Source organism: Aricia agestis, chromosome 3 (assembly GCF_905147365.1).
Source record: "Aricia agestis chromosome 3, ilAriAges1.1, whole genome shotgun sequence".
Lineage (NCBI taxonomy): Eukaryota > Metazoa > Arthropoda > Insecta > Lepidoptera > Lycaenidae > Aricia > Aricia agestis.
In genome coordinates, this window is record NC_056408.1 from 7753489 (window position 1) to 7767112 (window position 13624).

Here is a 13624-nt window from a genome sequence, read left to right on the forward strand (position 1 = left end):
GGCGCGCACTAGCGGCCAGGCCGCGGCGGCCATCGAGATAGTCATACCTTAGTATGCAACCGCCCGCGCCATAGACCACACCATAGATAATACATATAATGGCGGCTCTCGACATAGGCGAACGCGTTGGCCAATGCGTCTGCAGACGCGTTGGTCCAATGTGTAGAACGGGCGTTCGCGCGTTGGCCAACGTCTAAATACCTACGGCCAACGCGCGAACGCCCGTTCTACACATTGGGCCAACGCGTCTGCAGACGCGTTGGCCAACGCGTTCGCCTATGTCGAGAGCCGCCATAATATATACTGAGAGACCACACGCACCTGGGGCATAATTCTCAGGATGTGAGAAAAGTTCATCTTCGAATAAAATACCGAATTATTAGATTTTTACGAGCGTAACACAGTTTGTGTATTCTCAAAACTTCACATCACAATATTTCGTGCAAAGATCGCTCGAGTCGAAGGAATGGGACCGGTTATAGATGTCCGAATTCGTACACCACATGTGGCCGCTTGGGAGTTGAAGCGTTCAAGACCGGTTTCCTGCACGATATAATTTGTTGCTAATGTACCAAAAATTTATTTATTATAATATAACTTAAGACTTCCATTTTGACTTTCGCATTTTACTATTACTAACACTAAATTATATTTAATTAATTAACTTTCTGACATTACCTTTACATTGTTACACTAATTTTGATAAAATAATAAGTACTTAATTGAATCCTACCGTATTTTGTAATTAATTATTATAGTTCAGTAGCTGATATTTTCGATGTTCAATTGCCCGCCATTTATATGGCAGAATGTATAAGAACAATATATTAATTAATGTTAAGACCTATGTAACACTACATTCTTGCAATAAAAATATTCTATTCTATTCTCGAAATATTTCGTGTAAAGATCGCTCGAGTCATACAACTTACAAGTGCTAGGGACCGGTAGATGTCCGAATTCGTACACAAATTCACCTCCTATTGGTGGATATGTAGCAAAGTAGTTGTCAAATAAATAAATTACGAACAATTATTCGTGCTTGTGTTTTTTTACGATATAATTCCCTACTTATAAGTTAATGTGTTTAAAAGAAACTATTTATAATTTCGATAAATTAGAGTAGCTTGTACAAATGTATATTCTGTGGAGTTTTTTTGTTCTATTTTGTTCTATTATGTAGTTTATATACGTTTTAGGATTATTACGTTTATTATAATATGGGAACTAATTTTTTGAGCGGTTATTTAAATATTTGAGATGTTATTATGATCAGTTTAAAAAAATATTGAGCAGTTATTTAATTTTATGGCGGTTGATTAATTATTGCGACTGTAAAACATGGACAGTAATAAAAAATAGTTGGGCAGTCCAATAACTGAATGGGAGATAAAAATTATGGAATGAGCGGTTCGATTGCCAGTTACAAAAGTTTCAAATATTCTGGCAAACTGAAGATTCAGCTATCTGGTACCGACTTCAAAATGATGAAGATTGAGTACAGAAATAGTTGAGTTTTAGCCGAATACGGAAAAAGGCACTATTTGATAGGAAAAATTATTTAATACTTTTTAGTTCATAATTTGTATTATAAGGATGTTATTATTGTTTTTACCTTGGAAGTCGGTTTTAATTTTTTGTTAAAAATAATAATAGTCTTCAAATATTCGTAGAAGTCCAGGGAAGGTTTTAAAGTGACACGAAGTTCACCGTGACAGCTAGTAATAAACTAAAACTGGTATATTATATATACCAGTTTTAGTATATAGTTTTATATAACTAAAAATGGTATATTATAATGATTAAAAATGGTAGAGTGTTCCCATGGAAAACCTTATACGGGTGAAGTAGTATATTATAACTTCAAAACAATATTTGAAACAAGTGTTTATCTTGCTGTCTACGGCAAATGTGTAACAGTATAGAACGTATATTTTCCTTTTACCTGAACTGAAAATTCTCGCGAGAGACCATTCATAAAAGGTTCTCACAAAATTGCTTTTGCGCTGTCTGTGTTTGGACGAAATAAAACACAACAGCCCAAACTGAGTTATAACTCGTTGACATTTTCAGTTTTATAAAAGTTTGTGGCAATTTACTTTTTACTTTTTTACACATAGCTATTAAATTAATTTTATTTTATAATATTTCTATAATTTTGCCCTTAGTCCACACCGCCCTTTTTCCACACAAACGTTGTCCCCTGTTTCCTCCCTGGATAATGCTAGTAGAGTTATAATTTTTTCCTGAATATCTACGGCCACTATGTTTTCCCTATGTTTTCTTTTTTTTCCTAATTTAATTATAAATCAGATATTAACGTTCAAAAACCCAAAAAAATGGCCAGTTTTTTCGCTGTGTCCAAACATCCAAAAAACAGATTTGGCTAGATTATACTAAAAAAAAAAAAAACATAGGAACACAGCTCAGGCCTTTCTTTAATCTTTAATGAAAAAAGTACTTAAAATCGGTTAAGTTTTGGATAAGGAATCCGGGGACAACGAATCGTTGATTTTCTGCAGTTGTCTCTATTGCGTTCTGCGGTATAGGCTCGAGGTAAGGGAGACAGCTATAGATATTACACGTACTTTTTTTTAATTTCTCTAGCCCCTGGTGTATCCTCCTAAGTGGAAACCGTACATATTTTTTCCTATGTATCTTCTTCATGACATTTTTAAGGACACATAAAAAGGGCAGGGCTAGCATTCAATCTTCATTAAAGGATTTCGTGCATCGCTGTCTATCCGTTCGTCTAAGGTTTAATTTATAATAGCGCAGAGTCGAAGCGAAGCGAAGCGAATTTCCAAAAACTGAACACAGAAAATTCTACCTTAACTCTAGAGTGTAACGCATACATTACTTCTGCGAGGCCAATCAGCGTTGGTCGGGCGCATTCACGCGAATTCGCGCGGATGCGCGTGTCTTCTGAGAATTTAGAAGTAATTAAGTGCGTTAACGCTTTAGAGTTAAGGTTGAATTTGTTATGTTCAGTTTTAATGATTCGCTTCGGTGCACTTCGACTCTGCGCCAGTATAAATTGACCCTAAGTTTGGCATCTAGCCTCGTGTTTTGGATCATAATAATTTGTCAAACTTTAGTCAGACTCATAGTAATTTGCGGTAATTTCACGTAATCATTCTTCCTTTTTCATTCCATTCGGGCGGGTAATGCGACAAATAAATCTACTTGCGACAGTGACTGATTGGGAATTTCCCACAAAGACTCCACTGGACACTTCATTTTTACAGTCTGATAAAACGCAGATTCATAGGCTTCATTTCTCACATATTTCGTTGCTATCTTGGCTGGCTTGGCTTGGCTATTCAAGAATTCTTGTTTATTTAATATAATTTTCAATTTTTATAAGCTCCTAAAATTTTCAGTAGTGCTGATAATGAAGAATAGCTGCGAACACTTGTAGATCATGTCAGAAAAAACTGGATTAAAATCGGCCTACCCTCTTGGCGACTATGAAACTCAAAGACACACATACCTATGATATTTAGACATAAAACACCCCATTTATATTCGTCGTAGGTTACAAATACAAAATGTTTTTACCAAATTGGACAGAAATTGTTTCGCATGGATAACATTACCATAATAACAATAACACGTATTGCAGTTTTCCGGATAGCTTTAATAGGATTGTATGAAATTTTTCAAATGCTTCTATATGGATCAATTTGTAGAAGGAAGTTACTATAATTATGGTGAGACGTGCCCCGAGTGTTAAAAACGACCCATCCTTGGTAGAAATTGGATAGTAACCTTGGATCGCACAAGAAATGCCGTAATCACCTCTAATACAATTAATTACTTTTTCTGTGGGTTTTTATTCTATATTGTACTCGGCAAAACGAGGCGGTAGCGGTCATTGACCGCATCTTTTTTGTCTAGGCGCTAAATGAAAAATGCTTGCACTGTATTTAGAATTTATTACTGCACTGTATTTACAAATTATTACAGATTCATCGGAAAACTTCTTAGTAACTCTTAGAATGATAATTTCCAACTTTTTATGAGTTCGAAGTGATAATAATATGCTTCATATTCAGTTTACACCGAGTATGCAAAATACGATACCGCCCATCTGATCAATAAATAACAAGTTTTTTTAAAGGGAGTCAATGACCGCTACTGTCTCGATTCCCCGAGTACATATTAGTAATTAACTACCTTTTTCTTACAGTTTATGATAAAAATAGGGTATTTTGTGAATTATATATTATATATTACAACTTTTGAAGTGAATACTTCTTAGCATCGTTTTTGGCACTTTTTGTGGGGTCAATTCAGACCAAAACGCGACGCGATGTGGTCTGAATTATCCTTAGAAGAAGACGTGACACGAAACCTAATCGGAAATTTGTAAGACAAATGTAGGAAGCAATAATATCCTTTTTACCGCAATATTTTCTAATACGCTTATTGTTACTGCATGCAGGTAAATATTTTAATCTTGGATGAAAAAAAAAATGCTAATCACTGAATTCTAACAGCAATTTTTAACAGATGCTACTTACCTAATATCCGCAGTTTGTGATAAAAAATACTTTGTAATGTGAATTCATATTTATTGAATAACTCTGTCCTAAGTAAATATAATATGCTATTATGAACTTATGTCTGAGTAAATCTAGTCTTTTAGGTATAAAATGTAATGCACAAAATTACTTTAGATAGATACCTTGAACGTTATTAAAAATATACAATGTGTCCCGACACCGGTGTCCGATCCTTTAATGTCATGATCTATGGCATATTTTAACGACAAATTGGCCCTAAAATTTTATCTTTCTCTCACGGGAGTAAAATGGCAGCCATTTTAGTTTTTCTCGGGCTTTCACACTAATCTGACCAGTACTTCTCATGTAAATATCCTATGAAGATAAAAAAAGATCTCATTTCATAGCTAAACTTGTGGACTACGCTTACACAGGCAATAGGTTATAAATTTCGTGGAATTAAATATAGAAAAACCAAAGTTTAAGAAAAAAATTGTGTATTTTGTAATTAACGGCTTTTTGTGAAAAATCTAGCACATTAAACTGTTTTTTTTTATTTTAAAAAGATAGAGGAGGTTTTTATCTTAAATATATTCTTTATTTCAATGCTCTAAGTCAGATAGTTTAGAAGTTATAACGATTTTCCTATGAAGTATAGGTCAGATTAGTATGAAGCCAGATTTTTTTTTCAAAGTTAGAGAAAAAAATATTTGAAACCCAATTTGTCACTGCAATATACCATAAATCATGAGTTCGATTATTTTTTCTCCAACTTTTGAAAAAATAATTTTCTCTCTGAGCATTGAAGTAAAGAATTTATTTAAGATAAAAACCTCCTTTATCTTTTTAAAACAAAAAAGAACCAGTTTAATGTGCTAGATTTTTCATAAAAAAACATTAATTAAAAATACACAAAAAAAATTCTTAAGCTTTGGTTTTTTCTATGTTTAATTCCACGGAATTTATAGCATATTGCCTGTGTAAGCGTAGTCCACAAGTTTAGCTATCAAATGAGCTTTTTTATCTTCATAGGACATTTACATGAGAAGTACTGGTCAGATTGGTGTGAAAGCCCGAGAAAAACTAAAATGGCTGCCATTTTTCAACCGTGAGAGAGAGAAAAAAATTGAGGGCCAATTTGTAGATAAAATATGCCATAGATCATGACATTAAAGGATCGGATACCGGTGTCGGGACACATTGTATATTTCAATTTAAAATGTCTTCTAGAAAAATTATATTGCAAAAGTGGCCTCAAAGAACAGATTTCGTTTTTAATCTTAGAAAAATTAATTTGACGTTTAAGCTAGAAACCTTTTTGTATATTTTTCACAATAACTTAAAAGGTGTCTGACATTTTAATATTTTGCTTTATAAACATAATTAAAATGATTATTATTAGAAGTAAAATAAGTAAGACGAGGCATAAAACTTTAACACAAACATTGTGCCTCTAAGCCACATTATAAGAATTTCTGATCCGAAAAATTCGGACGCCCGCCGGGTACCACACCCCACTATGAGCAGAGTGCGTTCCGGTGGGGCGTCCGAATTTTTCTGATCAGAAATTCTTATAATTGTAACTTTGGTGTAAAGTGCTCTATTTTTTTTTCTTTTAGGTACGTAGCAATAGTGAGGCCACTGCAGCACCGTCTGAGTAGAAGAATAGCTAGAGCTGCGCTACTTACTGTGTGGGTAGCCAGCGCGTCACTCGCCCTACCCAGTCTACTCTACTCCGATACGTTATCGAAAAAGTAAGTATAACTTAGGTTTTTTTTTAATTATGAGTTCCTAAGATAATAAACTGTAAAAGTTTATAAAAACTATAGAACGCTTCTTTAACTTTTTTTTATTTTAGCAAATTATTGCATTGTCATTGGCAATACGCATGCAAAGTTTCGAATTAGTCAGACTACTGGAGATAGGTAAAAACTGTGCTCAAAGATTCCGTTACTTACATACAGCCCAAGCTAATAAAAGCGTTTTAAAAATATGACGCCTTTAGATATTGCAAATACTAGGATATTCGCCCCTGCGGTAGGATCTATTCAGTACCCGCAACTCTGCCTTAAGCGGATAGTGGGATAGGGGATGGGGGTATATGGCCTTCCATGGTGTCGGCTTAGTAGGTAGACCGACGCCAGGGAAGTCCCACATATCGGCCGATATGCTTAATCCGCCGGGGATTGGAAAAAAAGGATGTCCGCCCGCCCTCTTCGAATATATTCGGTGACCGATTTTCATAAGAAAGAAAAAGAAGTAGTCATTCAAACATTTTTGAGAAATAATAATATTATAAAATTCCAATAATAACCGATTATTATTATCGGCCTTTTTTGAAGTGAAAACTTCTTTAGCGGCGTTGAGCACTTTTGTGGGATGGGTAAAAACTGTGAAACTCGCGTCAGATTCTCGTGCTGATCGAAAAACCGTAACACGGTTGGAGAGTAGTGTTGTAACATCGAAATCGATTAATCGAACAATCGATTATTTTTTTTCGATTGTCGATATTTTTTAATCGATTGTAAGGGTCTCGATTATTTTAAATCGATTTCATAAAAAATGGGTTAAAATAAAATTGTGAGGATTTCGATTAGTTAAAAAAAAACGATTTTTTAAAAATCGATTTTCATAAAAAATGGGTTAAAAATTTTGTCGATTTCGATTAATTTAAAAAAATCAATTTTTAAAAAATGGGTTAAAAAAATAATGCACAACGTTAATAATCAAGTTTTCACTTCTGCCGGCACTCCCGGAGTGCAACCCGTCTTTTTTTTTTAAAGAAGGCAGGGGCGGGGTATATATATATATATATATATATATATATATATATATATATATATATATATATATATATGTATATGTATATATGTATATATATATATATATATATACAGGGTGTAACAAAAACAAGTGATAATACTTTAGGGTGTGTACGTGTTCCCTGTAGAGATTTCACTGTGAAAGTAGCAGCGCTGAAAGACCAAATTTTTTTTCACTTTTGTATGGGCAAGGGCCCGAGCGTCACGAGTTTCTCCAATATATATATATATATATATATATATATATATATATATATATATATATATATATATATATATATATATATATATATATATATTTATAATTTGTGTTTTATTGAATACCGAGTATATATAGTAGTAGGTTAAATAGCTAGTAATAACTAATCTAGATACTATATAATAATAAAGTAGGTATTAACTTTTACGGATGTTATCAAAACGTAGCAGAAACTTATTTATTTGAAGCATTTAATTGACGTGTATTTAACGAAAATCCCTTCAGTGGAGAGCTATAATAAATTAAGTATTGTCAATTTTCAACAAAGTTTAAAAGTGGTGTTTTAATAAATCTTTATTTAAGATGTCTTTCAAACTAATTAAAGTAGTATAACATTAAAAGTAAAGGAGTTATTATTAATAAATTACTTTCAAGCAAAAAATTAATATTTTCTGAAGTAATTTCTCTTAAACTGAGGTAGGTTCTAAATAAAATGAATAAAAGAATTTTTCCAGTTAAGGCCACGATGACACTTCACTTATTTTTAAAGTGAAGAGACAACAGTCTAATTACGATGAGGTAAACAGTACTCTTTCAAAAATAGTACCTTGGTTTAATGTTAACAATTTACTTTTGAATTCTACGAAAACTAAATGTTTAAAGTTTACTTTGCCCAATGTATGGGAAGTTCAAACCAATGTACTATTAAATGATGAGAAAATGAATTTGGTGGACACTACTGTAGTTTTAGGTATTATGCTTTGTTCAAACCTACGCCACCAGGCGAATTTTGAATCAAAACACACATTTGACAACTTGACGCAACTTGACGCTCCCGCTTCGCAGTCGCCTGGTCGCGTAGGTTTGAACAAAGCAACACTAGATAGTAAATTACAGTGGGGTCCTCATATTGCTAAACTCGCAGATAGACTTAAGAGAAAGATTAGGGAAATTTATTTAGGCACGATTATTATACTTTAGCTATTTTCACATTAGAATGTCATTCTTTATATGGTATCCGGTCATCGTCATATGGTATCATTTTATAGGGAAATGCTGCCGATATATAAACTATTTTTGTGCTGCAGAAGCGAGCTATACCTACGTTCGATTTACAACATGACGTCTACATTTGAATCTTTGAGAGAAAAGTTTAAAGAAATTTGTATTCTGACAGTAGCTTCTCAATACATTTTGGATAATGTAATATATTATAATATTAGAAAAAATATAAGTAAAGCCAAAGGTGACATTCATTGTAGAAACACCAGAAATAAGCACAAACTAGATTTGCCAGTGATCAGACTAAGTAAAGTCAGTGAATCTTTTAAAGGTCAATGTATACGCCTTTTCAATAAAATCCCAGAAAACGTTCAAAATATTTCCACTGATAAATTTAAGAAAGTAGTCAAAGAGCGTTTGTGTGCAAAAGCAAAGTATTATAAGGTCAATGATTTCATAAACGATGGCACAACCTGGGAGTGGGATGGCTGCTTGCAAGGCTACTTCTACATTATTGTATAACTTACAATAATAATAATTAAGTTACAGCATTGTAAATTTTATTTTAAAAGATTAATTTTTCATCTCACTTTTTTTTGGTAAAAAAGTGGGCCCCGTGCGAGATTCTTACGGGTCTGTCGCTGGTTCACGCCACAGTTTTTCGAACCGCAGTTCGAAACAGCGAAGGATTGTTTTTTAATTACCCGACTCATACCGCGGTTCAAAACAGAGAAGACCTGTTTTTGAATTAGTGGATTCGAACCGCAGTGTCGATAGTTCTATTATTACATATTCCTTTAAGTACAGTTAAGCTCAACATAATTAAGAAATCAAAAATATTAATTTTAAGTCTTAAGACCAAACTAAAGTAAAAATATGCGAGATGGGCGCAAAAAATTACCGACTTAAAAGAATAAGTAACATCATAAAAGAGTTATTAGCGGGTGAAATAACCATCGGTCACTGCCTGGAAAAATTAAGGGTTTAAAATTAACTTTATAAAAATAATAATTTTACTCCTTTTGACTGTTTTACTACTTTGTTTCTTTTTATTATTTTTGATTATTTTAATTTTTCGACTAAGATTTTATACAGTTATGTAATTTTAATTTTTTTTATTTACATTAAATATTATTCGTGTTGATTTGTTTAATTTTTTAATGTGATTTTATACAATTATATAGTTTTAATTATTTTTATAAAGATTATTTTCTTTTTGAATATTTAAAAATTACGACTGCGATTTTATGCAATTAAAACCTTATTATTAAAGTTTCCCAGTTTTATGATTTTGAAAGAAATGTAATTTCTTTATTAAAAATGTGTTTTTATTCCTTTTTGAAACCACTTTTCTATACGTCTGTACAAATAAATAAATGAGACTAAAAAAGCGACCACGAATTTAAGCAAATAATTATTGGCTTAAATTCGTGGTCCGAATCCACCCATAGCAAAAAATAATTAATTAGTGGTTTCACACCACTCCAATCACCGCGGTATGAATCGGGAATACAAAATATTTCAAAAACGGTTCTTCGCTGTTTCGAACCGCGGTTTGAAATTCTGTGGTGCGAACCAGCGAAAGACCCATTCTTACGCCGGTTCTTCTCGACGGGATAGTTCCCGAACCGATGCTACCACCGGTTTGGTTCAAAAATAACAATTCCTTGCAATTGTTTAAACAATGTTTGTTTAAACAATATGGCACCGGATTGCGCGATGGCAACATGCATTTATAGCATCAGGAGGGCAATTTGAAGAGGATCGCATAAATAATTGAGGTGGAATAGTTTCCGGTACTCATGCGCCGACTCGTGCTGGACTAAGGCTTTAAATATAAATTTATGCAAATCATTGTTGACATTTGCAAATGGCCGCCCTGGTTGCCGAAAAATAAATAAAACGCAAACCTGAAAGATTACTTCTGTTAATGTTCCATGCATTCCCTTTTTTATTTTCGCCATAAAATGTTTTATAACCCTTTTGTACTATTGTTCCTGCTTGTAAATATTTTAATATTAAATCAAAAAATAGCTGAGCTCAAACATTTATTTCCATTAAGTCAATAATTTGATGTTTCATGAAAACAATAGTAGTAAGTAGAGTATACGCCTAGTTTAATATCAATTACACACCTAATAACTAGATGAATCACCATTTACTATGGTCTATTATTTAAGGAATACAGGAGGAAAACGTTATATTCCATTAAGTAGCAGTTGCGTCGTTCAAATTAAAGAAAAACAACGCCGTAGATCTCACTGACACTGGCTTATGTTCAATTCAGTTGACCCTAGATTTGGGACGAAGACCCAGACCAGTAGTTTATTAGTTGTCGTAGGCATATTATATTATAATATGTCTCCGACGCTATAGCATATTTTGCAGATTTATTAAAGCTACGTCGTAGACTGTAGCAAAGTCTACGCCGTAGACCGTTGCAGAATCTACGCGGTAGAACGTAGTGGGTCTACGCCGTAGATCATTATAAAAATGCTATTTTCCTTTATTAAAATATTCAAAACAATTTTCTCAGATGTTATAAATCTCAAGTATCCACAGAGTATAGGTAAATAAAGGGTCCAGAGAGCACTCGAGTGGCAACTTTTCTTTGAAATGGTCCGTAAAATTATAGCGTTTGAAACCAAATTATCTTCTTGCCCTTGTGGCTTGGGCCCATCTCGAAATTCAAATCTTGTTTATACGAGACCTTGACTACGACAGAGTTATAATAATGCTAATATTTATTGTATATAGTGATAGGCTCAGGTCCGGTAATGTATAATATCTATAATAGTTTCTATTAATTTCAGAGTTTATAGAGTGATCGCCTTAGTCAAACTCTTCTCTCAAGCCTCTTTACTGTTGTAACTAACTTTAAAGTTGTTACAAAAACAAAGTTGCATTTTGTGAAGTTATTTATTAGTAGATCATTACTTATTTTACTTTTTGACTGTCACAGCTGTTTATGTGTCTTGTTATTTTCGTCACAGAAAACCGGCGTGAAACAGCGCTTGCGCTGTGTTTCGCCGAGTGAGTGAGTTTACCGGAGGCCCAATCCCCTACCCTATTCCCTTCCCTGCCCTCCCCTATTCCCTTCCCCTCCCTACCTTCCCCTGTTCCCTTCCTTTCCCTCCCCTATTACCCCATTTCCCTCTTAAAAGGCCGGCAACGCACTTGCAGCTCTTCTGATGCTGCGAGTGTAAATGGGCAACGGATGTTGCTTTCCATCAGGTGACCCGTTTGCTCGTTTGCCCCCTTATTTCATTAAAAAAAAATGTAGTGTTTGTCAGTAAAATCTTACACTCATAAAAATATTACGTGCGTGGATATATTGGAAGAGCAGGGATCAGACGGGTTCTTCGGCTGGATGGTTTAGATCCATTTCTGTGGTACTATGTAACGATTTCTTCAAAAGGCGGCGCGGTCGCGCTGTCATTATTATATACAGTGTGTAGCAAAAATAAGTGATAATACTTTGGGGTGTGTACGTGTTCCTTATAGAGATATATTTTTTTTCCACTTTTGTATGGACAAGGGCCCGAGCGCCACGAGTTTGCCCATACAAAAGTGAAAAAAAATTTGGTCTTTCAGCGCTTCTACTTTCACAGTGAACTCTCTACAAGGAACACGTACACACCCTAAAGTATTATCACTTATTTTTGTTACACCCTGTATACTTTGATCACATTACACATATATTATATACTTTGCGAGTTTCTTACGCCGGTTCTTCTCGCCGGGGTAGTTCCCGAACCGGTGGTAGGCATCAGGTAGACATTCTGAAAATATTTGATTCAAATTTACTCAGAAATAAAACATTTTTTATTTATTTATTTATTTATTTGATTTAGCTGCCATGCCGCTAAACTGCAAGTTCGGTCGGACTCATATAAATCGAGACTTATTGGTAGATTGAATCACTAATAAGTGATAACTGTTTTACGTTATTTGTAAATAGGTATTGTATATGCGTCTATTGGCTTTTCCTGTTTTTTACGCCTCTAGTCCACCGACGTAGTTCGCTGCGAAACAACGGCGAACCGATTTACTGTCTCATCTGCCACACGACAATGCGTTATATTGCATCTCGCTCTATTCCTGTTTCGCATTTGTTTCGCCACAGTTTCGCAGCGAACTGCGTCGGTGGACTAGAGGCGTAAAAAACAGGAAAAGCCATAATAGACGCATGTACAACATTTACAATAACGTAAAACAGTTATCACTTATCAAATTTGTGATTCAATCTACCAGATCTTAAATTATGAACGGCGTATACGTTTTACATTGTTATATTATGTGAGTTTTAATATAACCTATTTTTTCATTTAGGTACATAAACGGGGAACGAAAAATATGCTTCATCAAGTGGCCAGACGGAGGTTATCCGACATCGAAAGCAGATTATTGGTAAGTGGGAATGGATAAGTCAGTACTCATTAAACTTTTTGTCTTCCCATAATTCGGGTGGCACCAATTATAGTTGCCAGTGAAAAAAAACGAGATTTTTAAATTTAATTTTATTTGTATTCCATCTATGGAAATATTTTGGAACTGTTTTAAAGTAAAATACTGTTTTATCGACTTCACATCCTAAACTTTAACTCAAAGGAGGAAGGTATATTTTTGAAAATACATGGGCTTAAAGGAGACCCTTTCTCAAATCAACAATAGTCGCCACCCGTATTCAGGGCTGACATCGCGAAATCAACTATAGATGCCACCCGTACAGAAAGGGTTAATAACGCATTAACTTATTGTTCACTCCAGTAGAGGGAGTGTGTAGATTCCTTAATATAGTGAAGAAGAATAATTATTTTAAAAAAATGACTGTTGATGTTGAAGTTACAACTTTGGAAGCAATACTGAGAATAAGATTAGAGAGAAAAATGACGCAAAGGCGCTTGTCAACACAAATCACAAAAAAATATTTGCTCTTTCGACGCTGCTACTTTCACAGTGAACTCTATATTATAAGGGACAGATACCCTAAAGTATTACCACTTAAGGGCCCCCGCAGACTGCAGACTTTCTATCAGCCGATAGTACTTTGATCGGGTTGGGCTGTTAGCGCGTACACTACGCCAACTAAA

At 34.1% G+C, this 13624-nt stretch overlaps 1 protein-coding gene across 2 annotated transcripts in view; it reads left to right on the forward strand.

The window, feature by feature from the left end:
* Positions 1-13624, forward strand: part of LOC121740332 (tachykinin-like peptides receptor 86C) — a 68913-nt gene that overhangs the window by 27505 nt on the left and 27784 nt on the right. For both annotated transcript variants that reach the window (XM_042133000.1, XM_042133001.1), the window contains exons 4-5: positions 6128-6262; positions 12864-12941. In XM_042133000.1, coding sequence (XP_041988934.1) covers positions 6128-6262; positions 12864-12941 — 213 coding nt within the window. The remainder of the gene's footprint in view (positions 1-6127; positions 6263-12863; positions 12942-13624) is intronic.